The 25866-nt window shown below is 55.4% G+C and overlaps 7 protein-coding genes across 7 annotated transcripts; 3 read left to right on the top strand and 4 right to left on the bottom strand.

The window, feature by feature from the left end:
* Window positions 1–15: 15 nt before the first annotated feature.
* CLUP02_01491 (uncharacterized protein) lies at window positions 16–5082 on the bottom strand (the record flags this gene model as incomplete). The annotated part of the gene is made up of 14 exons (XM_049280531.1): window positions 16–188; window positions 241–420; window positions 477–2507; window positions 2575–2653; window positions 2731–3029; window positions 3081–3235; window positions 3365–3407; window positions 3619–3773; window positions 3838–4222; window positions 4308–4494; window positions 4576–4712; window positions 4773–4813; window positions 4862–4971; window positions 5047–5082. The coding sequence occupies 14 exons, from the start codon at window positions 5080–5082 to the stop codon at window positions 16–18; spliced, it is 4011 nt and encodes a 1336-aa protein (XP_049136488.1).
* Window positions 5083–5127: 45 nt separating this feature from the next.
* On the top strand, window positions 5128–6150 carry CLUP02_01490 (uncharacterized protein; the record flags this gene model as incomplete). Its single annotated transcript, XM_049280530.1, has 1 exon — window positions 5128–6150. One exon carries the CDS (start codon window positions 5128–5130, stop codon window positions 6148–6150), a length of 1023 nt encoding a protein of 340 aa, XP_049136487.1.
* A 328-nt stretch (window positions 6151–6478) lies between these two features.
* On the bottom strand, window positions 6479–8882 carry CLUP02_01489 (uncharacterized protein; the record flags this gene model as incomplete). The annotated part of the gene is made up of 10 exons (XM_049280529.1): window positions 6479–6629; window positions 6687–6868; window positions 6959–7120; window positions 7184–7320; window positions 7434–7509; window positions 7582–7638; window positions 7702–7830; window positions 7905–8208; window positions 8287–8688; window positions 8743–8882. The coding sequence occupies 10 exons, from the start codon at window positions 8880–8882 to the stop codon at window positions 6479–6481; spliced, it is 1740 nt and encodes a 579-aa protein (XP_049136486.1).
* Window positions 8883–10713: 1831 nt separating this feature from the next.
* CLUP02_01488 (eukaryotic aspartyl protease) lies at window positions 10714–12502 on the top strand (the record flags this gene model as incomplete). Its single annotated transcript, XM_049280528.1, has 3 exons — window positions 10714–10947; window positions 11064–12162; window positions 12222–12502. 3 exons carry the CDS (start codon window positions 10714–10716, stop codon window positions 12500–12502), a joined length of 1614 nt encoding a protein of 537 aa, XP_049136485.1.
* A 797-nt stretch (window positions 12503–13299) lies between these two features.
* On the bottom strand, window positions 13300–15276 carry CLUP02_01487 (transmembrane amino acid transporter; the record flags this gene model as incomplete). The annotated part of the gene is made up of 4 exons (XM_049280527.1): window positions 13300–13328; window positions 13408–13980; window positions 14054–14216; window positions 14290–15276. The coding sequence occupies 4 exons, from the start codon at window positions 15274–15276 to the stop codon at window positions 13300–13302; spliced, it is 1752 nt and encodes a 583-aa protein (XP_049136484.1).
* A 1458-nt stretch (window positions 15277–16734) lies between these two features.
* CLUP02_01486 (fungal specific transcription factor domain-containing protein) lies at window positions 16735–19121 on the top strand (the record flags this gene model as incomplete). The annotated part of the gene is made up of 3 exons (XM_049280526.1): window positions 16735–17168; window positions 17515–18650; window positions 18706–19121. The coding sequence occupies 3 exons, from the start codon at window positions 16735–16737 to the stop codon at window positions 19119–19121; spliced, it is 1986 nt and encodes a 661-aa protein (XP_049136483.1).
* Window positions 19122–19594: 473 nt separating this feature from the next.
* On the bottom strand, window positions 19595–25150 carry CLUP02_01485 (urea carboxylase; the record flags this gene model as incomplete). The annotated part of the gene is made up of 1 exon (XM_049280525.1): window positions 19595–25150. One exon carries the CDS (start codon window positions 25148–25150, stop codon window positions 19595–19597), a length of 5556 nt encoding a protein of 1851 aa, XP_049136482.1.
* Window positions 25151–25866: the final 716 nt, after the last annotated feature.

The following is a 25866-nucleotide window of genomic DNA, read 5'->3' as shown; positions in this document are numbered from 1 at the left end:
TCCAGCTGAAGTTTCTTAACCGAGGTACTCCTTCAGCTCTTCAGACTCTTCTAACGTCGTAGTGAAAGAGAACGGCTGGAAGGCCCAACCGGCAAACTCTGCGAACTTGGAGAAGGACTCGACCCAAGCCAAACGAAGGGAGTGCAACATGGCACTGGTACCTTCCATCATGACCAAAATGGCAATGGCTGAATGTGCTGTTAGTAGATGTTAAGAAGAGAGGGGAGTATCGCAACTTACTCAGGAAGAACCACATGTAGAAGACCACGACGATAGCGATAGAACCAAAGATGCCAGAGAAACCAAGAGCAGGTCCAAGGGTCATGGACCAAAGGACGGAACTGAGTTGTTGATGGGCAAGTGACAAGGCCCAGAGACGAAGGTACGAGGCTGTGTGGGAAACGCAGTTCAAGCAGAATTCTGTAGTCATCGTTAGTTTTTTTTCCATGTTAGGTGTTGGCTGTCGTATTCCTTACCGATGGTGTGAATTATCTGGTGAATCATCACTTCGCTGAACTCAAATTCCTCGTGCTCGCCATCACCATGCAGGTCCTGCGTGATCATAGCAACGCCCTCGCCATCAGACTCGAAGCTGGGGCGGCCGTTGAGTCCGTGATCCTCGTCATCGTCGCCGTCGAGGGCACTAACGCGAGAGCTCTCTCCAATGCCCCTATAACCCTTGGCGCGAGCGTGGTTGTGCTCCCAGCGGAGCCAGAAAGGCTTCAGGAACAACAGAATCGGGACTTGGATGACGGCCAATAGCAGGAGGAAGACCTGGACAGTGGCCTGTCCGGGGTAGAGCTGCGCGCCTTCCTCGAGCTTGCCGGGCTGCAGGAACATGTAGATCAACATGTTCAACAGTCCAGGAGGGTTGCGGGGGTTCTGAGGGTCGCTCCAGTTGACGGACCACTTGTAGAGAATACACATGACGAGGTAGCCAAAGATGGACTGGAAAAAGATCATGCCAGGGACGAAGTTACCCCAGATATCCACCGGCTTCTTGAAGTGCTTGGCGTTGACGTAGGCGAAGATGAGGGAGTAGGTCATGTGGGCCCAACCCAGAACGATACTCATCTTCATCTTGTAACTGTTGCTGAAGAGAAGGTCGTTGTCTGTCTCATGCCATCTCCAGTCCAGACCGAAGGGATAGCGGTAACCGTGGTCATTGAGCTTACCAGTCAGAGTCTGAGGAGGCTTGTAGTCGTCGGGAACATCCCACTTCCAGGCACTGTCGAACAGCGTCAAAGACTTGGAGAAGACATCGTTGTAGATAAGACCGGTGAAGAGGGAGAAAAGACCCATAACCAAGGCGATGTATCTTCCGTAGTAGAGCATAGCGAACAACTCGAAAGTGACCTTCTTGAGAGGCTTTTCCCAGTAGATCATGGCGAGGGCGGCAGAAACCATGATGACGGCGTGCCCAAAGTCACCGAACATGACAGCGAAGAGGAAGGGGAAGGTAACAATAACAGGGAGTGCCGGGTTGACCTCCTGGTAAGTGGGAGTACCGTAAGCGTTGACAATAGTTTGGAACGCCTCAGTAAACTTGTTCGTCTTGATGTACGTAGGCGGAGTCTTGTTGGTGCGGATTTCGTTGATGATGGAAGGCACCGAGAGTCCAGCTTGGTTCGTAACGTTTTGCAACGTAGAACGAATCAGCGGCAGGTCGTTCGTCGGACACCAACCCTCGGCAATGAGAGTCCTGCGAGCACGATCGTACGAGAAGTTGTTAAGCGTGTTGTAAACGGCTTTCTCCTTGGTGACCAAGACCATCCAAGCTGACAATGCCTGAGAGATCTGGGTGAGCTCAGCGTTCAGGGTTTGCTGGGTGTTGCGGAGAACGTTCTGAACATCGTTAAGGCGAGCGTTGACCTCGTGGATCTGGTCACGACGAAGGTCGCTGTTCTCGTCCACGTTGTACACCTCAGCACCCATGGACTCGGAGATCTTGCGAATCTTGGCCAGGATCTCCTTGCCGTGGGCAAAGATGACGAACACGTTCTTGTTGATCTCCTCGTTGTTGGTGGGGTCGACGAGCGGCTCGGGGATCTCAGACTGGTTCATGTACAAGTTTCCGCGCAGCGTTCTCCAGAGAATGCGTTCGAAGGAGGCAACACGGTCCCTATTGATAACACCGGCCACGAAGCCAATGTTCATGCCAGAGAAGGACCGCTCGACCTCAGGGGCCGAGTTGTGCTGCTCGACATCCTGGAGGAGAGGAGCGTCATCGTTATCGGTGGAGGCGCGAATTTCCTCGACGCTGCCGTGGGCTCTGTCAAAGAAGCCGCCAGCCTCGCGGAGAACCCAGCGCCACTCGGTGAGCTCGACTTCGCGCTTCTTCAAGGTCTCGTAGCTGTCGTTAAGCTGGAAGACGCGTTGCTCGAGGCTCTGGCTTCGCTCGGCGAGTTCGTCAATCTCGGAGGTCGATGGGTTGGCAAGTCTTTCGGCATCGACGTCGAACTTTCTGAGAGGAATTCCTGCCTTCTCCATCTGGGCGTAGAAGTAGCCTGCCTTGATGTTAGTCTATCCCATCCCGAGGGTTCGTGATGCGCGGTTGGAGGAATGATGACGTACGCAGCTGGCGTTCGACATTGTCGAGTCTTCGAATCTCCTGAGTAAAGGTGCGCTGGAAAGCACTGACATCGCCATTGAGCTAAATAGATTACGGTCGGTTAGCTTCGATATTCATATCGACCTCGATAGTTTCCAGGAAGGGGGTTGGCGACGTACATCACGGAACTGGAGAAGACCAAGCTCTCCAAGGGCTGTGACAACCTCGCGACCGATTTCATTCGAAATGTACAGCTGCACCATACTCATGTTCGCCGAGCGAAACATGGTATCCTGTGCCGGCGCCATCTTGATGTATGGCGGGAGCTCCGAACCGTTCGATGGGGGTTGTTGATCAAGCTTGTCGATGCAGGTACTAAACACAGAGCTGCCAAGTTGATGTCGTTGCCTCCCGGACGAATGCACGATGGGGCTGAGCACGGTCCACGGCCGGTGGTTAATCCGAGAAATGGGTCTGTCTGTCAACCTCGTAGTGTGGCGCGACCTGAAAATAGGCTGTGGCGGTGCACCTTCGCAGCAGATATTTTTTTGCGAAATATCCACAGCAAACGCTTCCAATCTTCCCTCCTCTTCATTCACATCAAGCTCAAAGTACGAGATACAGCAAGCGATACCTGCAATTACAGGTTGTTTTCCCATGGAAAATCGCTCTGCCACTCGAATGCTTCAGATGGCAACATATTATGGGATTCAGAGTTGCTATTGCCAGTAGCTTTGTTTCATGAGCTCCAATTTTCTACTACCAGACTAACCAACAGCTCTGTCTTTTGCAAGACAAGGAGATCAATCCTACGTGACGATGGCGCTTTCGAAGCTTTGTTGGCCGTCCGCAAGGACTCAAATGGTCACCAGAGTCAATATGACGCCTAGAGCAAACCCCAAATGCCCTGCCAAGGGTTATTCTTGATCGTGTTACAAAGTCTTAGCCTTGCAATTAAGAACTTTGCGTCAAATTTAGACGAGATACATTCTATGAAAATTTTCTTCTTTTATGATTTGCACAAGCACGCAGCCGTGACCCTTAACTGGCTATAGCGTCTGCATGACTTGCTAAGAGTGCCGCAATTTTCCTCTGCCTGCTTGATTGCGTCGTCTCTGGTATTTTTGTTCGCCTGTTAAATTTCGAGATGACGCCTGCGACAAAAGCAAAGGCTTCCAGCGTCACAATGTTGGAACCACTCCTTATGAGCCAGGGACATTTACTTTATTTGATATGTGCTTGCCTAAGGTCCTCGCCACGGCGGCACAGTCGCCTAGCCGCATTACAACTCCTTCTTCTCCGTCTCAGACGAACCAGCCGCGGTCTTGGGCGCCGCCGTCTTACCTGACGCCGCAGGAACCTTGACCGGCTGTCCCTTGCTCTGTTTCGTCGCAAACACGAGTCCCACAACCGAGACAATGAGCTCGGTGAGGAGCGTGACCATGCCCGAACACGCCAGCTGCCACGAAGCGATGCTAACGCTGCCAATCGGGGCCTTGGGGAACGAGAGGATCCATTCGGCGTAGTAGGGGAACCAGCCGTACGGCAGCCAGAACATGGGCTCCTTGGAGAACCAGAAGGGGAGGCCGTATTGAGGGACCTTGGTGAGGGCCCATCTGAAGCCAGTGAGGTAGGTATCGAACTTTGATCTCGATGCTTCCTGGGTTTGCTCTGCGTGTTGGCAAAGTGTACACGTTAGCCATCACGATCTCTATAGCCCGGCATGAAAGCCACATCGTAGCCTTGTGTAACATACTGCTCTTCTCTAGCTGCTCCAGCTGCTTGTCGTGCGTCCGACGGAGCTTGGCCCACTTGGCGAACTCATCCTGACTGCTAGTCGCATTCAGCTCCTTTCGCGTCTTGAGAAAGTCGGCTTGCAGCTTTCGATGCTGCGCGGCTGCCTTGGCGGTCGAGATGGGGAGGTAGTTGAGAGTTGTCCAGAGCTGCTAGGCTGTTAGCAAACGCGGCGATCTTTCCGTGACCGGCAGGGCGCGAAGTCAAAGGGAGGTGAAAGGCAGACTGACCAGATTGTTGATGGCTGCAGCTCCGACGGTGTTGACCAGGTGGGAGAACACCTCCAGCACGAGGATGATGACGAGTAGGGAGGGCATGGTAGACACCCTTTGGTAGATCACAGACTCGCAAGCGGTGGTTCCGGTATCTATCGGCACATGTCTGTGATGTGCGAGGCTGAACGGTTGTCGATAGGTAGGTGTGTGACAGGGCTCGAGGGTGCCCTTGGGTGGGCGGGAAAACGTGGTCCTATGTCATTGCCCCGCGAATTGCATCTTTAGCGGGGACCTTAGCCACTGTAAGCCACTGGCCGCCGCCTCGTCCAACAGCAAGAACCAATCACCTTCAACTCCCGCGTTTACATTCCATCGGAGCAAGACTTGAACGGCCTCAACGTCTTGACTTACCTACCTAGGTGGTTCTGGGTCCATTCCTGTGGTTCGGCTTGCTACTCAAGAGCTGCCGTTAAAGCGCCAAATCACTTTTGTCGAGCGTGCTTTAGTGAGGCTCACAGACATGCTCAAGGCCAAGACGGTCCCGTTCAACAACCCTTCAATACAGCAATGTCGAGAGCTCTGAACAAGCACATCATAGCTGCCCTACAACAAGGCGACCACGAGAAAATCTTTAACGAAATCTCTGGGCTTTTCGCGCAGCCGCAAGATGATAATCTCCTCGAGATCGAGATTCTAGGCCAGGGCCATCCAATGGGTCCAGACGAGATCTTTCTACGAGACGAGAACGCAGTTGCGATTCCCAAGCTGCGCATCGTCCAAGCCTTTCTCTTCGCCAGACAAATCCTTCAGAAGCACAAAGCCAATGATTCTTCTGCGGTGGGACGAGAGCAGCTGATGGCTGCAACAAGCGTCCTACTTCTGATGGACCCTGAGCACCTCACAGCCGCCAACACCAGAAAGCGTCTTCTTTCCGATGTGATCTCCGCGGGTGACACCGTGAAGGTGAATCTAGCACGGGAGAAGTGGTTCGTGGATAGTCTACTCACCAGCCGACTGCATCGACACACAAAGTCACCAACGTTGTGGAACCATCGACGCTGGCTGTCGGAGCGGTACCGTGATGCCGGGCTTCCCGTCGTGGTCCAACAGGATGTCGAGACGGTTGTCATGATGGCTGGAGAACGACATCCTCGTAACTATTATGCATGGACTCATGCCCGGTGGTTGACAAAGACGTTTCTGGCCGTTTCCGAGCTCGACGTGCTTGTGTCCCTGATTCAGAGTGTTAAGAAGTGGTCCTTCAGACACCATTCAGATATTTCTGGCTGGTCCTTCCTCGCGCATTTGATTGATAGGCTAGGGAAGGACGACATAGGGACAGTTTCGTTGGTCTATAATGAGACTTTGGGTTTGGCGGAATCTCTCCGGTGGTGCAATGAGTCAGTCTGGTGGTTTCTACGCACCATAGCATCTCGGCCAATATTGGGACAAATCGATAGAGATAGGTTTGTGAGTGTTCAAGAGCGGCTGGCAGCAACCAGCACCGACGACTCTCTCGAAGCCGCAGTACTGAGGATGGCACGGACATGGTGGGATATGTACGGTCAAATGGCTAGACAGTCTGTATAGAAGACAAGTAAAAGTGATGTTGGTGAAATAGAGGAGGAGGAGAACCGACGAAACCCCGGTACCAGTGCTGATTACACAAGTACAATTTTAGACTTCCGGAAGAAGCATACATCATGCTCATTTCTTGGATTCAATGAGCTTCCAGGGTGAGCCTTGAACATTTCTCTCATAACGGTTCTTGACGTTTGTTGCTTTATTTTATGGGTAAGAAAAAAAAAATGGCGGCATTGCGCTTAGCGTAGAGCATAGAGCACCGCAGATGAACTACTGAGAAGAATCATGCCTGGTTTCTTCATACTCGGAAATAATTGCACTCATTAACGTTACCTTAGTTGGCAATCCTCCAAGGGATCAACAAGATCATAAAGCTCCGGCCTTCCAAGTTACAAATCATATTAGTGCAATGCATCTTGTAATTGGGAGCATTCTTGGAGCAACGAATCGTCCAACAGCCGAAAGCCACGCTGATCTGATCGAGACTTGGTGATTCGCGGCCGAAACCCTTCGCGGCCGCGACCCCTGCCCATCACATCCACATTCGGAAGCCCCTGTCCGCCTGCCACATCCGCATTAGCAGCTCATTGAAGAAGATCAGGACGATGGCTGAGATGGCGGCAACTAATTCGCTGTGAAATGTTGACAGGGACGCCTCTTGCATATGCAACATCATCGGATACAGAACGTGGACTTCACCATCGATCGTGATGATGCACATCGTCTTAAACAATGATTAAACGATCACTTGCAAACAGTGTTAGCAAACGTCTGTACGATTTGGCGCCCGCGCATCATGTTGCCTTGTTGTTACCTGTCGCGAACCGGCTGTGCTAATGCTCGTGCAGCGCTGCAATCGGGTCAAGAAGCCGCCAGCCAAAGGCCTCACTACGGGAGAAGACTGAGTATTGACGCGCCTGTTGATTGAATTCCATGCTGTTGTGGAAGGGGTTCTAGGCGCTGTAGGCGGTAGAGTCTGTAATTGCCTTTTTTTTATTCTCGAGGACTGTCAGTCGACTTAAAGGGAAGAAGCTCTGACCAGTAACGACAGGGCCGGGTAATTAGTTTGAGTGTAAAGCTCAGGTGGCTCGAGGCAAATTGAACCCTGGAGTAGCCCGGGGTCCTTGACGGCGATGATTTCCGCCGCGAATTGAGTATCTGCCGCATGCATCTCTTCTTTGATCTCATCCAGTCCATTGATTGATCATTTACTGGACCACGATTGAATGTTGGTCCAGACTCTAGGAGCTCTCAAAAGCTGCTGGGGGTCCTAGAGGTAAGGGCCAAACGGCTAGAGAGGCTCCGGGTTGAAAATGAGTGTTGGAAGACGCCCGTAGAATGACCGAGGTAGCCAGTCGTGCCATTCTACACAGGAGGCGAACACAGAGCAGCAAGCTATCAGCACTGGAGATACGTAAGATTGCGGTGCACTGCAACTTGGGAGCTCCATCCAACATGGGCTTCGAGCGTGGACCATCTCAGTTCGAGTACGGACTATGGAATATGTCCACGGTCCTGAGCATGGAAGATCGGATATCCAAATAACATGAGGAGCACGAGCCAGCCCCAGCGCCCGTCAGTCCGTTTGATGGTTTGATTGACGTGGATGCGCGGTCGAGCAAGTACCGTGCTCGAGTCCGGCGACAGACGCACGTTCCCGGCCGAAGAAATGGTCTCGACACAGCGCTGGTAGTCGCATGCAGTCGTCATGGAGCTTTTGACAAAAGAAACGGGAGCTGTGGCTTGGTTGGTTGACCAACTTCCAAGTCCATGGACAAGAAGTGAGCGAGAAGCGGGCGAGATTCGGGAGAGCGTCGACAGTGAGACAAGAAGCAAAGATGCCGTGTCGGATGGTGGTGGTGATTGGTAGACAGGTGGATGGGTGACGGGCCAATGTCCATCACATTTGGACTCATTGAATTGGTCCCAAAAGGGCCGGTAGCCACCTTTGGTGCAAGGGAACAGCCTGGAGAGAAGCTGGAGAAGATGGCCCGAAGCAGCAGCGAGGCGACATTGGAAGTGGAGATGGTTGAGGTGCCCCTTGTTTTCGAGGCGCCAATGCCGCTAAGGCAGGTTAAGCGTCTTTTCTTCGGTGGCTGCGGCTAGTAATTGCCTGTTGAACTTTCGTATCCCACCACACACGGTAACGGTCGACGGCCGAGGCCACCGTGACGAGCGAAAGGCATTTTACCACGAGGTAGTGGCTTGCTGAGGTGGAGATGGGACGCGATGCCAAATGCAAACGGCGAAGCGATTGAGTTGGCGGTAGCTTTGCTCCGCCTGGTGTTGACTTGAGACCGATCCAGACGGCGAGTCGAGATATAAGGCGAAGGAATTTGAGACAGAAGACAATGACGCCGCGAGGCCTCGAATAATGGAAGAATCAAGAACGACAGCCGCATGCGTCGGCAGACGCCAGAGAAGTCACGGACGGGGTGGGATTCCGGCAAGATAAGGGACCGACCAAGCCAAGGCACTTGGCATGGGCACATGGGCTGGCGGTCCTTAGGAGCAACAAGCAACAAGCAGCCTGGCAAAGAAGCTCTGATTGACAGCAGCGCCCCTGAGATTAGAGATTAGAGACTGGAGACTGGAGACTGGAGACTGAGAAGCGCAGACCCGAAAGAGAAAAGAATCGACAGCTGGGGGTCGAGGACGCGTGAAGCAGGAGGCCAATCAATGTCGCATGTTGACCTGAATGGACGGTCGAATTGGCCAATGGATTGCCCATCGTTCATCCCATGAGCGCACAAGGAAGAGACTTTGTTTCTCGGTTGATATTAAGACTCAATAGAGAAAGGCAATAAGGTGTCGCGGTGTGTTTCCCTCGTTTCTCGGCTCTTTCCTTTTCGTTTTGCTAGGTATTTCCTGCCACTTTTCTCTCTGGGAAACAGCGAGCTGCATGACGCCACGGACCATATGGTCTCCACACAAAGCATGACCCAATCGCCCAATGGAAGGTAGTTACGGAGGAAGGATAGGTACAAGCGTAAGGTACCCAGGTACCTGCAAGTCAGGGGTGGCCTCGACCGTGGCATGGCTTTCCTTGGTAAGACATGAACAGAAAGAAAGAAAGAGGAAGGAGCAAGAGAGAAACTGGCAGGCCGCGGCTGACAGGAAAGACGGAACGACGCGGCAGAAAGAATTCAAGTCCCGAAAATGGAAGATGGAGGTGCGCGAGAAACGACGCAGCCCAGAACATGTGCCAGAAACAACTGACAAGTTTGACCCAATGGCAATCCAAAGGCAATGAACAACCAACCGATGGCAACCCCAGTCCACAATCAAGCCAGAAACGCCGCCCCCCCCCCCCCCCCCCTCCCCCCCTGTGCAATTGCATGCATGTGTGCAGATCTGACTAGCTGCTGTCCATCCCAACTACCTCGAGTCTAGAGCCATCCACTTGGGGTCATTGATGGTTGAGCCACCAGTCCAGCACAGGAAGCCGTCGTCCGCCAGCTCCAAAGTATTCCCCCGGCCGTTTTACTCTCTCAAGGTACTCTGCACCCTCATAATCAATACTACCTACGGAGTATGTAGCTATCTACAACGTGAAGCTCCTTTCAATGACAAGCCATGTCTGACCTTCTTCTGTAGCGTCGTCCAGAACTCCAGTTGCTGTGAGGTACCCGTACTCCGTACTCCGTACCCCTGCCAGCCCGCCTATTCGCCCATCACCATCCATGGCGGTTTACCCTGCACCTGCACTTCCACACTTCCCAATTGCGACCCTGGACCAGCCCATCGTCGCTAGAAGCCTTAGCTCGCCTGGGCCTGGCAACTCAGCCGGGGCTCCTCGCTCTCCGATTCGCAAGTCTCCATATCTACTCCCCACGATCCCCTCCTCGCCTCCTTCTCTCTCCTCTTCACCTCACATCATCACTTTACGTGACCTCACCGACCTCCACCCTCCTCCTCTTCCTCCTCCCCCGGGGTGCATCTCATCCTTTTTCAAGAGTTGCTTTCCCCTTGCTCGCCTTTTCGTTTTTGTCTTTGGTCACAGATACAGACAGACAGCAGAACCTCTCATCGCCTCTGCTAGTCCCTTGTCCTCGGCTCTTCACCCTTGCACTTGTCTCATTGTCTTGCATCGTGTCTCTGCAGCTCCACGCCGCCGCCGCCCTCCATCATCCGCCCCTCTATTCCATTGTCTCACCCTTGGTTCAACCGGCCCGCGTACAGCATTTCAGAACCACTAGCCAAGCCTACTATCAAAAGATTACGCATTCCTCTCGTAAACGACCCGACTCCTGACGGCTCTCCGTCCAGCTTCTACCAGCCTTCAATGCGCTCAACTTAATCCCTAATAACATAATCTGTCCGAAATCGCGGAGTCTGGTACCCGCTTGCTTGCTCGAGCTTACATTTGCCGAAATCGTCTGTATAGCGAATCACTTAGCGTCCAGCGTCTTTCGATTGTCATTCACCACGTCAAGCACTGTTGAATCACCGCCAGACTTAGACTTGAAAACGCCTACCTTACTCCTCGACACCTTTACGTTTTGCATCGCCCATTCGTCGTATCCGTACCGAGTGTCACTTCGACTTGCCAGCCACAGCCAAGGCATAATGCGTTCTACCTTGGTCCTCGCCCAGCTGTCCCTGTTCTTGACGTCTGTTCACGCCTTCTTTCCCTGGGACGTATCTGAGCATTGTCCATTCGAAGGTGGATGCAGTTCCCACAAGAGGGAGTTGAAGGATCAAGATGCCCTTGGATCTGATGCCGTCGATGCCATCAAGGCCATCAAGGCCATCAACTTTCCCGGCTTTCATGTCGGCCCTCAAATTACAAAGGAATCTTTGGTAAGTCGAGATATCCTGATGAATACTCAGAAGTGGCTTTGGGATCCTGGTCAAACCACTCACCAAAGAACAACATGAAACTTTGAGCCCAGGGTCGCTAACGTAAAGCCTTGTAGACTGAAGAGTCCGAATCCGAACGAGTTGCCCGTGAGGTACAACGTCTTTCCCGCAAGTATGCGAGATTCCAGTCCGCTGCTATCCGAGAAAAGGCATCCAAGTCTAAGAGACAGAGCCTGTATCGCATTGTCACAGCGGCGGACACCACTCTCAAGACCGCAGCCGCCGTCGCTCAGGATGGTACCGACTTTTCCTACTTTGCTCAGGTCAAATTAGGCTCCAAGGAGAAGCCTCTATGGTTGCTCATCGACACCGGAGCTGGAACTAGTTGGGTTATGGGCAGCTCCTGCACATCGTCGGCTTGCGAGAAGCATGGTTCATACGGCCCTACGGACTCAGACACGTACAAACCAACGGGGGAGACCTTTGCTGTCGCCTACGGGTCGGGTTCAGTCAAAGGCGACAAGATCACCGACACTGTTTCCTTCGCGGGCATGAAGTTTGACTTCCAATTCGGCGTGGCCAACGAGACGTCGGATGATTTCAACCACTTCCCTTTCGACGGCATATTGGGACTTTCCATGGCAGGTGGCGAGACCGAGAACTTCATGCAAGTTGTCAAGAGTTCCGGCCAACTTCCCGCAAACATTTTCTGTGTATATCTCAACAGAGCGGCGGATGGACCGAACACGAGCGAAATCAGCTTTGGTACCTGTAACACCGAAAAGTACACTGGCAACATCACTTACACCGGAGTTGGAAACGACAACGGAGACTGGGCAATCCCTCTTGATGGCATTCAGTACGACGGCCTCAAGTCTGGCGCAGCTGGCAAGCTCGCTTATGTTGACACCGGTACCTCTTACGTCTTTGGACCTCAGAGCGACGTCGCTGCCTTCCATAAGAACATTCCTGGATCTACCTCGGGCGATGGCACGACGTACAAGGTGCCGTGCGACAGTAACAAGGATGTAACATACACATTCTCGGGTGTTAGCTATGTCATCTCCCCTAAGGACTGGAGATCCAGCCCTGCAGCAGACGGTACATGCACCAGCAACATTTACGGCCATGAGGTCGTAGCGGGAGCCTGGCTTTTAGGAGACGTCTTCCTCAAAAATGTCTATGCTGTATTCGACAAGGACCAAAAACGCATAGGTAAGTCGCCACTATCATGGTCATCTCATCATCCTCGATACTAACCGCTGTCACTTTAGGATTTGCGACTAGAGTCGACCCTCCACCAGTAACTAGCACCGCAATTGCTTCGGCCACACCGGCAGTGGTTAACAACCCTGGCCAAACAACTGTTGTGTCAGCTGTTCCGACGAGCGGTCCCGCCCTTGGTCTGGGAGGCCATGAGACTGCCACAGGGAGCGCCGCTGCGCAGACCTCACCCGCAGCCCAGTCAGGGGCTGCATCATATGCCTCTATCACTCACATCAATGTGGCCGCTGCAGCATCTTTATGCTTGTTCGCTATGTTGGGATTCTTCTGAGGAGTTTAAGTTTTGTTCAGGCGCGGCGATCTTGGGATTGCAGATATGGATGGGAAATTGGATGGTTATGTGCACATGATACCCCCTGGGGACCGACACAGACGGGCCCCTACAATTCGGCCATTGTAGATATAGATATAACTTGTAATGGTAAATAAAAGCGTCTGATTCTTTGCGGCTATGTTTTGTCTCTATTTCATGCTGCTTATTCAAGTGTTGAGTCTCTCTATGCCTTTATGCTCCCATGTAGATGTCTTATCGGACGACACTACGAAATGCTTTCTTATTTGGAGAGAGCGATTTTAAGTGTGAAGATCTTCATCTCTGCTTGCGGGGAGTTCAACATCCGAAAATGGCTAAACCAGAAAGTAGCGTCGATACCATTTCGTCGATACCATTTCGTCGATGCTCCGTAGTGCATACATCACTACGCGACTGTGTATACCTCGTAAGTCATCACGTTTCGAAAGAGGAAAAGTCGCGAAATCCGTCTTGTTAAAGAAAAATACTGTTTTTCTCTTGGCAATTCCCACGCCAATCCCAATTGTCGCTTCTAACAAAAAACGAAAGAAAGAGAACACCATAATGTTTAAATACCCTGAATACCTTACTTGGTCTACCAAAAACCACGGTGTTATACAACGGTTCCGGGGTTTGTCTATAACCCGTTCCCTCCCGTCTCTCCACAGCGCGCCTGGAACGCGATGGGGGCGGCTAGCTGGTTTCCTACTCTTACTCTAGACGATACAAACAACCCGCTCTTCTTCATCTTTTTTGTTCTTTAATCATACAGTGGTTTACATGCACTTTGCAGGTCCGCCGTCACCTGAGGCTGTAGTTAGTTGACCAGATGATCCCGAGGAACGGTGTGATTTTGGTCCAGGGGAAGGGGGGTTACAACATACTGCTAATCATCTTGGCGACCGCCTGTATGAGACTAATCACCATGACAACGGTGCCAAACACAATAATAGCGGCGGCGACGTACGTCTTCCACGAGCGGGTGGTGAGCTTGATGTAGCAGAGCGGGGGGAGGATATACGCAATGGCGCAGGCGGACGTGGCGCCCACCAGCTCGAAGACGGCGCCGACGTCGCAGGTGAGCAGGCTCATGACCATGGCGGAGACGACGAGGGCGGAGCTGAAGATGAGGTGGAGGTGCATGTTGAAGGGCTCGCCGGGGAAGAAGTAGTTGAACATGACCTCGCGGCAGACGAAAGCCTCGAGGGGTAAAGTGGTGAGCATGTTGAGGCCGAAGCAGAGGCGTGCGATGGTGACCATGACGTTGTCCGAGGGGAAGTTGTTGAGGACGTTGCCGAGCGTCTTGTCGCCGAAGGTGACGAAGCCGGCGAGGGCGACGAGGAGGCAGGCGACCATGGAGATGCCGGTCGAGTAGTGCGTCACGCGGGAGAAGCGGTCTATTGTGGGGGTTTTGAGGGAGCCGTAGATGAGGAGGGAGTTGTGGTGGCATACGAATGCTGATAATCATTTTCATTGCCCCGTTAGCTGAAGAACAGAGGTTGTGTGAGAGACATGCAAAGGTGGACGAACCGAAGGATATCACGCCAATAGCTTCAAATATGCCAGTGTTTACGGTCAGAAGGGCGGGTGTGAAGGAACCCCGGTCAGCCTTGGGAGTGAGAGCTCCCTGGATAATGACAGTCGCTACGATGACACCCATGCTTATGAGAGCTAATGTGCTTGCCTTGGCCAGCTATCAACGGGGACGAGTATCGTGTCAGTGTTCTTGTTTCTGGCCCCCAGTTAAGATGCAACATGCGACTCACCTTTGCAATATCGCGGTACAGGGTCAACGGGTAGCTGATTCCCAAGATGAAGACTACAATGACCACCTGCCGGTTCGCCAAGAGGTGGAACACGGGCATTTCGCGTATGTCGGGCCAGATGGCTGTGAAGACGTGGGGTATTGAGTCGCCGACAATGACGCCAAAGGCGACCATGCCGCCAAAGGCAAATGCCCACTGCGCGACCGAGATGGCGATGAGCCCCGTCTTGCCGAAGCAGTGTTCGACCGTTCCCTGAAAGCTGTTGCTCCCCGACAGCTTGCTATTGATGACGATGAGGCAGATGGTCCAGTCCACGACGACGGTGAGGCCGACAAGGAGGACGAGTCCGGCCAGTAAGCCGGCCTGCTTGAAGGCGTAGGGCTGGCCGATGATGCCGGCGCCAATGATGGAGTTGGCCATGTTCATGAAGGCCATCTTGAGGCCAGACTTGGGCCTTGCGCGCTCCTGCTCGGCCCATTCGTGTACGTCGTCGGCATCCTCGCCCCAGGGGCTGTTGGCGAGGGCGACGGAGGGGGCCTCGATGTCTGTGAGGAGGGGCAGGCGGTGGTGGTCGTCGTGGTCGTCGGCGCCGGAGGCGTGGTGGAAGAGGTCATCGTCGACGTCGAAGCTGTCGCGGCTGGCGCGGGCGGAGGAGCCGCCGTTGCTGTTGGTCATTGAGGCGCGGGGGGGCGGCGGCTCGACGATGGAGGGGATGGGGTTGAAGCGGACGCGGTTCGGGGTCCGGGGGGTGCCGGGAGATCGGAGGGACGTGGCGTACTGCTTTGCTGTTACAAAGTACCCCTCGTCACCGGTGTTGGCGGTGGTGGTTATGCCGGCGCCGCGAGATTCATGGTGGTGCGGAGAGAGGGGGTCGTCAGCGAGGAGGCCTCTGTCCTCTTCGCTCGGGCTGTGGTGGAAGTGGGCGGCGACGGCGCCCGGGAGGTGGGAGTCAACTTGGTGGGCTCCATGATTTGGGGCCTTGGCCATTGTAAGTTATTGCGATGTCATCTTCCGTGGAGACAGAAAGGGGGTTTGACGAGGAGAAGGCGAACGGGATCGCGAATGGTAATGTGGTTTGGAGGCGGTTGTTGGGTATAGCGGGTGCTAGTTGTCGTCGTTCTGACGTTCGTGGACTGTGGTGAGCTTGTGAATAAGGTTGCAGATATCGTGTCCCTTTCGTTACTGCCGGTGGTTCAAACTTCCAGGTTGGAGGGAAAATGAGGCAGGCGTCTAGAGTCGGCTCTCGTTCCGTCGACGTTGCGAGCTGGAGCTTACCTGACCTCAGACGGGGGTACGTACCCCTAGTGGCAGTATGGCACCGTGTTCTCGAAGTTTAGGGGACCGGGAGCTGTCAGCAGTCCGACCAGTCCGCGTCCGCGTAGCCGGCAACGCCGCTGGCAAGGCCCGCAGGGGGCATGGCAATGGGGCTACGGGGAATTGCACTGAGCAGTGTTGTATCGGTATGTAGCCTTTGCCTGTCTAGATGTATGGGTGTACTCGTAAATACCTCCCGATGTATCCGGCTAGTCTTTCTCTGCCTCCCCACCCCAGTTTGCAGTTATCCCGCACAGCATTCGGATATCTTATCTTATCCGTAACTTTGTACCTTCACACCACCGCATGGGAGACTTATCGATGAAAAATATTCCGACCAGGCTTTGCGATAACAGCAGCGAGCAGCACGCAACCGCCCAGCCCAGCCGAATCAGACGACACACGACCCCGGCGATAAGCCATTCGACTCTGGAGAGCTTGTCTCACTGTCCGAGTGTTCGAGACCTTTGAGCAGACTATCAGTGTCGACCCCGGATTCGAGTATCTAACCGTGGGGTACATTGGAGGACGAAGACTGCATTGCGTGCTTCCATATCTCACTCCCAGACGCACAGAGACAACCACTCGGCCGGGTCCAGGTACCTTTTACCGACTGACAGGTCCATGACACTCGCTTGCAGCTCAGCTCAGTCGTGATTGATCAGCCTCATGGCTACCGTGCCATAGCCGCTCACTCGGTCTAAGTACGTTTGACGTGTCTGAGAGAGAGAGAGAGAGAGAGAGAGGAAACGGGGGGCACTCACACGAAAATCTTCCATCATCGGCGGCGGGGAAGTCTTCCCTTTTATTCCCATTCTGGCAGCACCTCACGCATCATCGTCTACGGCTGCCAGTCCCCCCGTCTTTCATGCCGTGTGCCACTGCTTTTACGTGACCACTTTCCCTTCCACCAAACAACCTTCCTACTCCATACTACGTACCTTACCCAATCTCGAGTTTCACTTCTCGCACAACTCGGCACTATCTGTCGCCTGACACAACCCAATTTGATCACAACCATTTGCGTACCCTTCCACCCCCTTATCTTTATCTTACACTCGCGCACGCAGCGCACGCACGCCCCCGCGCTCCTCGGCTCGGCTGTCGCCCGGTTCCGCCCGCCCGCCCGTCATGGACATGGACACCACACCGGCGCCCTACGGCGACCCCGCCACCGCCGGCCCGGGTTCAACGACCATGCCGGCCTCCTCGCCGTCAGCCAACATCCCTTCCTTCGAGTCACACCCCTCTGCAGCAGCCGCCGTCGGCCAAACAGCGGCACAAGCAGCACTGGGCGCCTCCAATGCCGCAGGCACCGCCCAGAGTCGACCATGTGACATATGTCGTCAGCGCAAGACGCGCTGCGTCCGCGAGGAGGGCCGTGATAAGTGCGTCATGTGCTCCTTTCACGGCCAGCCGTGCACATATCTCCGCGGGCCGCTCCCGCGCAAGCGCCGGAAGGCCACCGATCCCCCGGAACATCGCCCCTCGACCAATGGTTCCGTCTCTGCAACCTCTGGTCCTCCACCAGCTCCCGTCCCGCTGGATCCCCAGGATGAGATAACGTAAGTGATGTGACATTCCTCTTATCGTACCTTCATCTTCCCGTCGTCTTGAACTGCCCTCGACGCTGGTCTAGACTCTCCGGCCTACCTCACCCTACAATACCTTGCCTTTCCTATGTCTCATTGTATCACGGTACCTCGTCCTTCCTGAATAGTCTCATTGCCCCCTTCTCATTGGCTCATGCCATCAACCTTTTCCGGCTGTCCAGTGTCACGGGTCCGTCCTCATACACCTATTCGTCTCTCTCTCTCTCTCTCTCTCTCTCTCACTCTCCCTGGCCCAGTAAAGAATCTCACTTTCTCCCTCTCCGCTATCTCAAGTCACCCAGTCTAACGGAACCTACAGGCATCCGTCTCCCGAACTGCTTGAGGCCCTGTCACCGTCTCTCGCCGGTTCAGAACACCACGTAACATTCAACCAACCCGTCTCCCTCCTAGACGGCACCCTCGGTCTCCATCTCAAGACCCATTCCCAATACGTCGGCAACACAGACTACCGGGAACCCTCCCTCCTAGACCTCCACCGTCCCCAAGACCCGGCCGTCAGGTTCGTCCGCCGCCTCGACGACTCAACCGTCTTCCTCATCCACCGCGACCGCGAGACCTCGTCAGAACCCCAACGAATAGCCGACCTCGACGCCATAGAAAAGGTCGTCCACCCACTCGGCTCGACCCTCGTCAACCTCTACTTCCGCATCGTCCACCCTAGCTTCCCCATCCTCCACAAAAAGGTCTTTCTAGAGAAATACGCCCGCTCTTACCATGAGTTCTCACCGCCCCTCCTCGCCGCCGTCTACCTCCTGGCCCTCGACTGGTCCTTGTACGACCGCACTCTCGCCACCTCATCATGGCAGCCAGACCAGGCCGCCCTCGAGGCCCTCGCCCTCCGCACAATGAGCGACGACATGAAGCGCCCCAAGATCTCCACCCTCCAAGCCGGCCTCCTCATCCAGCAGCGCTTCCGCAATAACACCTGGACCTTCACAGCCCAGCTCATCGCCCTCGGCCAGGGGCTCGGCCTCCACGTCGACTGCAGCGACTGGGCCATCCCGGACTGGGAAAAGGGCCTGCGCCGCCGCCTCGCCTGGGCTCTGTTTATGCAAGACAAATGGGGTGCCCTCGTCCACGGCCGGCCCTCGCACATCCGCCTCGACGAGGACTGGGACGTCCGGCCGTGCTGTATCGAGGATTTTCCTGAGAACGCCGCCGATGAGGAACACGATCCCGAGGGCAGTGCCGAGGTCGTTGTCGGGCGTGAGCTGTTCCTGCGGCAGATTGAGCTGTCTCTCATCCTTAGTGACGTGCTCGGCACGTTTTACACGGCCAAGGCGACTCGCCGCGGTGGCACTCTCGACCAGGTCGGCACCGTGGGCGTCGCCGAGCTTGCGAAACCTATTGTCATGATGCTACGGGAGTGGTACGCGAAACTCCCTGAAGCCCTCCAGCTCCAAGAGACACGACTCAAAAAGCTCTCTGCGAATGGTAAGTTCACGCTCCCCTCCTCCCCATGAAAAGCATTCACTAACCCATTACAAAGGCTCCCTCCACCTCTCCTACATCTCAATAGACCTCGCCCTCCACCGCTCCCTCGTCCGCAACGTCTCCTCCAACGCGCCCGACTCCCTCCGCCACGCCATCCGCACCGGCGCCCGCGCTCGCCTCGCAAACGCCTCCAACATCATCTCGAATCTGCAAATGGAGCACATCCAGTCCTTTTGGGGCTTCGCCGCCTCCGCCCAGCTCGCCGCCATCGGCTCCTTTGCGGGGCTGCTGTGGGCCACCTCGGACGAAGACGCCGAGGCCATGTACTACGCCGACCGCGTCGAGGAGTACCTCTGGAGCCTGCGCGTCCGAGCTCAGGCGGCGCCGTTTGCGAGGGAGGCGTTGAGGATGTTGGAGGCTGATGTGGGCGGGTTGGGGGCTGTGAGGGCTTCTGCGGAGATTAAGATCTAAGAGGAGCTGGAGGTGAGATTTCTGACCTGGTCCGGGAAAATTCTTCTTCCCTTCTTACGGTCATGAGTTTATGTAGAAAGTGGAAACATGTACAATGATTATGGTCATGGCTGGCGAAATCTGGATTTGGTATATTAAAAAAGGGGGGACGGGCGGCGAGGTGGGGAGAACACTTGCTTTGGGGTGCTTATGTTACTTACTCACATAGTCCGCGTGTTGTTTGCATAGTTTTGTCTCTTGGATACCCGTAAATCACTTCGATAGAAGAAACAAGAACCACGTTCGTGTGTATGTTTGTAACATCATTGCGCGTGAACCCTGGCGAACGCTCTCCAAACTACGAGTATCTAAGTCTATGAACCAACGTCTAGTCAGCGCTTGTAAATCCAGATTTTAAGTCATCGATATGGAGCTAGACATCACTCAAATACGAGACCGCACTCTACCCCTACTCCACGGTGCCTCTCTCTCTCTCACTCAGTCGCAACAACCAGCAAATCATCAAACGGCCCAACTACATCCCCCTCCGCAACCAACATCCTGACAACCCTCCCCTTCACGGGACTCCCAATCTTGATCTCCATCTTATTCGACTCAATCCATACGAGCGCGTCCCCAACCTCGACCTCGTCCCCCGCCTTCACCTCGCACTTCCAGCACCGGCCCGGCATCTGCGCCTTGATCCTCTCCCCTACAACCCCACCGTCGCTGCTACCGTCACCATCCTCCCCAAAAATACCGTGCCGCTCGCGCTCGCTCTCTGGCGGGTTATACGGCTGCAGCAGCTCCTCCATAAACGGCACGTTGCGAATCGCCTCGGCGCGGAGGTTACGCGTAGCTTCGATATCGGCTTCGTTGGCCGCCAGCCAAGATTCGTATTCTGCGAGGTCGAGACTGCCTTCTTCGATGCGAACGAGGTCGGAGATGCGGCCCTGTGTGATGGCGGCGTCGAGGTCGGGCTCGGGGATGGAATAGTAGGATATCCGGTCAAAGAGGCGGAACATCCACGGCTGCTGCTGTTGTTGCTCTCCCGCGGTATCCGTCCTGCTGCCAGTGCCGCGCGAACGCGATACTACAGCGGAAGCGGCAACATCATCCCAGATCGGGACCGTCCGCCCGACGAGCTGGTACCCGCCCGGCGATTCCATGCCGTAGATGCACATATACTGCCCACCGATCCCCACGGCGCCGCGTGGCGTAAAGGAGCGGGAGGGGTTATATTTCGTCCCGAAGAGGCGATGGCGCGGGTCGAGGGGCACGGCGCAAGGGGACCCGAGAAACACGTCGCCGAGGCCGAGGATGAGGAAAGTTGCGTCGAGGAAGATGCGCTCGACGTCGGCGGGGGAGGGCAAGGCGTTGAGGTGGCGGAGGAAGTCGACGTTGCTGGGCAGCCAGGGGGCCGTGGCGCGGATGGTGGCGGCGTAGCGGGCGACGGCGGCGCGGGAGACGCTGTCGTCGAAGGCGAGGGGCAGGTGGAATGTGCGGGAGGGAATGGAGGGGGGGATGGCGACGTCGCCTAGGGAGGCCTCGTGGGCGCGGAGGGCGGAGAGGATCATCGCGGGGGCTTGTTTGGGGGTGTATTGGACGTGGAGGGTGCGGACGCCGGGAGAGAGCTCGAGGACGTGTGGGATCGGGTGCGTCTTGTGGCGGGCGATGAAGGAGAAGATTTGGAAGCTTTGGCGGAGGGAGAAGACGTCTTCCGTGCCGAATTCTAGGAGCATCGCGTTGTCGCCGGCCTGGCGGACCGCGATGCGGCGGCCGGCGCTGCCAATGTCGCCGAGCAACGGGTTTGAGTCGGGCGTGGTCGGACTGTTGGCGAGCGGAGTGACGTCCACCACTAAGGGCGTGAGCTCGGCGATGGAGCGTTCGAGAGCGGCCTCGAGAAAGAGTGCGTCGTCTACGCCAATGGGCTGGAGCTTGACCTTGTCGCCGGGGCGGAGCTGGCCGAGCTTCCACATCTCGGCCGAGGCGACGACGCAGAAGACGACGAAGCCGCCGAGGCTGGGCCCGTCGCAGGTGAGGATGACGGCCTCGTCACCGGTGAAGCTGACGCTGCCGACCGAGTAGGGGCTGTCGTGGATGTTGGACGGGTGCAGGCCGGCTTCGCCGCCGGTTTGGCGAGCCCACTGCGGTTTGGGGCCGTCGAGGCGGATGCCGACGCGGTTGCTGTTGTAGTGGACGATCCACTCACCGGTGAAGAGGGTGTTGAAGCCTTGCTCTGTGAAGTGCTCGGGTGCCGAGTGCTGTCCGGGAACGACGCCGATGGACCAGTTTGCGTTGCCCGGGTCGGATGGGATGGGGGTCGCGGGGCCGGAAGCGGTGGACGGCAACGTGGCAGTTAGGTTACCCACGGGAAGCAGATCGCCGGAGCGCAGGTTCCGTCCGTTGTGGCCTCCAACCTGGCCCAATGCGAAGGTGGAGCGGGAGTTGAAGATTTCGGGAACGGCGACACCCCCGCGGATGGCAAGGTAGCTGCGATACCCGGACGTTGCGCCGCCGATGAATAATGTCTGGCCCCTTTTAATAGAAAAGACGGCGTTCTGTGAAACAGACTCCTTGTCGATCTTGACTTCGGCGGTGGCGCCAGTTACGGCTACAACGGCGTCGCAGTGGAACAAAAGGCTGGGACCGTAAATGGTACACTCGAGCCCGGCGGCGCGGGAGTCATTCCCAACCAACCTGTTTGCGAGTCTGAAGGAATAGTCGTCGAAGGGCCCGGACGGCGGAACGCCCACGTGCCATAACCCCTTGCGGCCTGGGAAATCTTGGACAACGGTGAGGGTGCCGGGGTCAACGACCTCAAGAACGGAAGATTCGAATGTGAAGGTGTTCAGGGATATCGTTGTGAAGTTACCAGACTTGAACATTTCTGACGCGACAATGTGGCGAACGTAGTTCAGATTTGTCTCAACGCCAGTAATGACTGTCCTCTCCAGAGCGTCAGCGAGCTTGGCGATCGCTGCTGTTCGGTCCTCGCCCGTCGCAATGATCTTGGCTACGAGCGGGTCGTAGGACGATGACATCTCCATGCCTGGCTCAACCCATGTATCGACGCGTACATCGTCAGGAAAAGAGATATCCAGAAGACGGCCTGGTGAGGGGCGGAAGTTCTGGAGCGGGCTCTCAGCATAAACACGCACCTCGATCGCAGCGCTGGTCACCTCGAGCCCTTCTGGCTTGTCAAAGATTTTCTTGCTGTCGCCAGACGCCACGCGGATCATACACTCAACCAGGTCAAGACCAGTCACAGACTCCGTGACGGGGTGCTCAACCTGCAGGCGAGTGTTGACCTCGAGGAAGTAGAACTCCGAGGTATCCATGTCGTAGATGAACTCGACGGTGCCGACGTTGCGGTATTTGACAGCAGAAGCAAGATTGACAGCGGCCTTGCGCATCATTTTGCGCACATCGAGTGGTACAAACGTGGCAGGACTCTCCTCAATCACCTTTTGGTTCCGCCGCTGCAGGGAACAGTCTCGTTCGCCGGCAGACGTGACGTTTCCCTCTCCGTTGCCAATGACTTGTACCTCAATGTGCCTAGCACGCTCGATAAAGTGCTCCACAAAGACTCCAGCGTCACCAAAGTTGGCCTGCGCCAATCTCTGGACGCTTTCAAATGCCTCGACCAGTGACGCAGCGTCGTCACAGCGCTTGAGTCCGATACCACCGCCGCCCGCAGTGCTCTTGAGCATTACGGGATACTTGATGCGGTCCGCCTCGGTGAGCGCCTCGTCGGCACTTTTGAGCAAGTTTTTGCTGCCCGGCACGACGGGTACGCCCGCCCCAATGGCAACTTCGCGAGCGAGGTGCTTCAGGCCGAGCTGCCGCATCTGTTCAGCAGTCGGTCCGACCCAGACCATACCCTCGGCCTCGACGGCTGAGGCGAAGTCGGCATTCTCTGCCAAAAAGCCGTAGCCCGGAATAATAGCATCAACGCCGGCTTCTTTCGCAAGAGAGATGATTTGAGAGCCGTTGAGATAAGTTTCCGAGACGGAAGTGCCCTCCAATGGAAGCGATACATCAGCGTTGCGTACGTGAGGTGAGCGAGCATCTGTAGAGGAGTGAATTGAAACAGTCTTGATGCCCATGGAATGCAAGGTCCGGATGATTCGGACGGCGATCTCTCCACGGTTGGCGATGAGAACGGTCTTGATGTCGCGAGTGTTGGGATTGCTGTCAAGATGGGAATCCTCAGGGGACAGGGACTTGATGAAAGCACGCCAGCCTCCAAACTCTGTGATGTCTGTGGCACCTTCTAACCCATAGGGTTCACAAATGAACCCAGGAGCCCAGCTTCCATCGACCAGCTCGACAGAACCAATGCCCAGAGGCGAAGGCACAGTACTTAGAAAACTGCCGACCTCCGTCGTGGGCATACTCCAAACTTCGACCTGAATGGCGCTGCCGCCGGCTTGAACGCGCTTTAGACCGGGCTTCTTTACCGTGCCGCCGGTATCAAGGGAATAGAACTTGTAGCTTGGGGATGTCGTCGTGGCCGTCTCTAGTGTTCCTCCACGAGACGTCAGGTCTTTGTTCAAGGGAAAGCCCGTAAGGTGAGCACCTACCACCACAAGACGAGTCGTCTTTGGCTCGCCCGCGGCAACGGCGTCAGATTTCCGTGCCTCGAGTCTCTCAATCTTGGTAGCTCCAAGAGGTCGAGGGGCAGTGCAAAGCCATTCCCGTGCCAGCGAGAGCAGTTTCGGCTCGTCCCACGTGGATGAGATCAATGTAATGCCAAAGGGGAGTCCGTCGGATCTGAAGCCAGCAGGGATTGCCAGGGCGGTCCAGTCCATGAAATTGACAAAATTGGTATATGTGCCAAGATAGGCGTTCTCCTTGATCGGCTCCCTGGCGAGATCCTCAATGGTCGGGAAGGTAGGAGACGTGGAAACCAAGATGGCGTCGAAATTGCCGAATCGGTACTCAATCTCGCGGGTCAGCTCCTGTCGCAGGTACTCTGACGCGAAGAGGTCCGCGGCGTTGAAGTCCTTGGCCTTAAGGATAATCTCCCGGACGGTAGGGTCCATCTTGTCTCCGTTTTCCTCGATGAAGTCCCTGATGGCGGCGTAGCGTTCCGCGACCCAGGGGCCCTCATAAAGCAAGCTAGCAAGTCTGAATAGCGGAGAGAAGTCCTTGGGCTCCAGCGTCCAACCAAGAGTCTCGGCCTTCTCCAGGGCCTTTGCATAGGCTACAGACTGTTCAGTCTTTCCGAACCATGGAGGATCATCACAGATGGCCATGCGATGTCCCTCAACCATACTTGGACCGTCTGGCCGAGCCCTTGAGAACGAGTCCTTGGGGTCGAAGCCCTCGGCCAGAGCCAAGACCGTCTCGGCATCATCGACTGTGAGTGCAAAAATGGACACGCAGTCGAGGCTGCGACATGCGGGCAGAACTCCAGTCGTGCTGAGGGCGCCTCTAGTGGGCTTCACTCCCACAAGGTTATTCAGACCGGCAGGCACACGACCGCTGCCTGCGGTATCTGTACCAAGAGAGAAGGGAACGACGCCTCTCGCAACGACAACGGAGCTGCCAGAACTCGAACCGCCACTGACCCTGGCGGGATCAAAAGAGTTGCTCACTGGACCGTACGGTGATCTGGTACCGACAAGGCCTGTGGCAAACTGATCTAGATTCGTCTTGCCGAGGACGATGGCACCGGCAGCTTTGAGACGGTCGATGATTGCGGCATCTTGGTCGACAGGGCCATTGGCAAAGCTGGGGCACGCTGCGGTTGTGGGGAAGCTGGCGACGTCAATGTTATCCTTGACCGCGAAGGGGACGCCGAAGAGCGGTAGGGAAGCACCGGTTAAGCGTAAGGATCCGGCGTAAGCCCACTGCTGCTCGATTTGAGACGGAGTGGCCAGGGCTATCCAGGCGTTGGAGTTTAAAGTAGCCTCAGACTCTCGAAGCGACAAGAGTCGGCTAAGGCCGTCCCCGGCTTCTTGAGCATCTCTCCATTCCGGAATAGTGAGAGGAAAGGTATCTTGGGATGTGGAGCCTATAAGAGAGTGTAAGCCCATGTTCATACGTCCAAAGTAGCCATGTACCCCTTAAGCGATCGGTATGACCCGAACCAGAAGCACAGGGCAGGAGGATGACATCAACGCACCCATAGTATTATATACCAAAAATGTCAAAATAGATGAGAACGATGTCGGATGAAAACAATGCTCAATGCTGCTCGTCTCTGAAGTTAGAAAGTACCGGTGGGACTGGATCTTAATCTCGTTTTATGATGAAGTTTTTCTCATCCACGGTGTAAGTTCATGAGTGAGGCCGTCGTCCTACTCAGATGTACTCATCGGCGAAGCCTGCGGGCAGTCATAAGGGTTGCCGGCGGGGCCTGGTGTAGTCGTCGTTGATCCATCCAGATCAATCAAGACGGGCGTTTGAAGAAGATGGCCGAACCAATGATGAGAGCGGTATCGGCTTATCGAAGTGATTATGATAGTGCGAGACAGGCGTGTACGAATGAGAAGGGAGAAGTACCGTGGGAGGCGTTTCGGCCGAGTGGACGGATAACACAGGCTTTGGAAAGGTGGTGATGCGTCGTGGGGGTATCATTCGTGATCTTGGCTATGGCATGTATCTGTATCTGGAGATATTCTATTTTCTGGGGATATTTGCGACAGAGCTCGGCCAGCCCGGCGGCTGTGGGGTTGAGAGAGGGCCGGCGGCCGGTGAAGTTGACATTTGGATGTCATTGTTGGGAGACAACAGGTTCCCACAGCTGGCGCCATCT

The sequence above is a fragment of the Colletotrichum lupini genome, chromosome 1 (assembly GCF_023278565.1).
Source record: "Colletotrichum lupini chromosome 1, complete sequence".
Classification (NCBI taxonomy): Eukaryota; Fungi; Ascomycota; class Sordariomycetes; order Glomerellales; family Glomerellaceae; genus Colletotrichum; species Colletotrichum lupini.
This window is presented reverse-complemented; position numbering and strand designations above follow the sequence as displayed.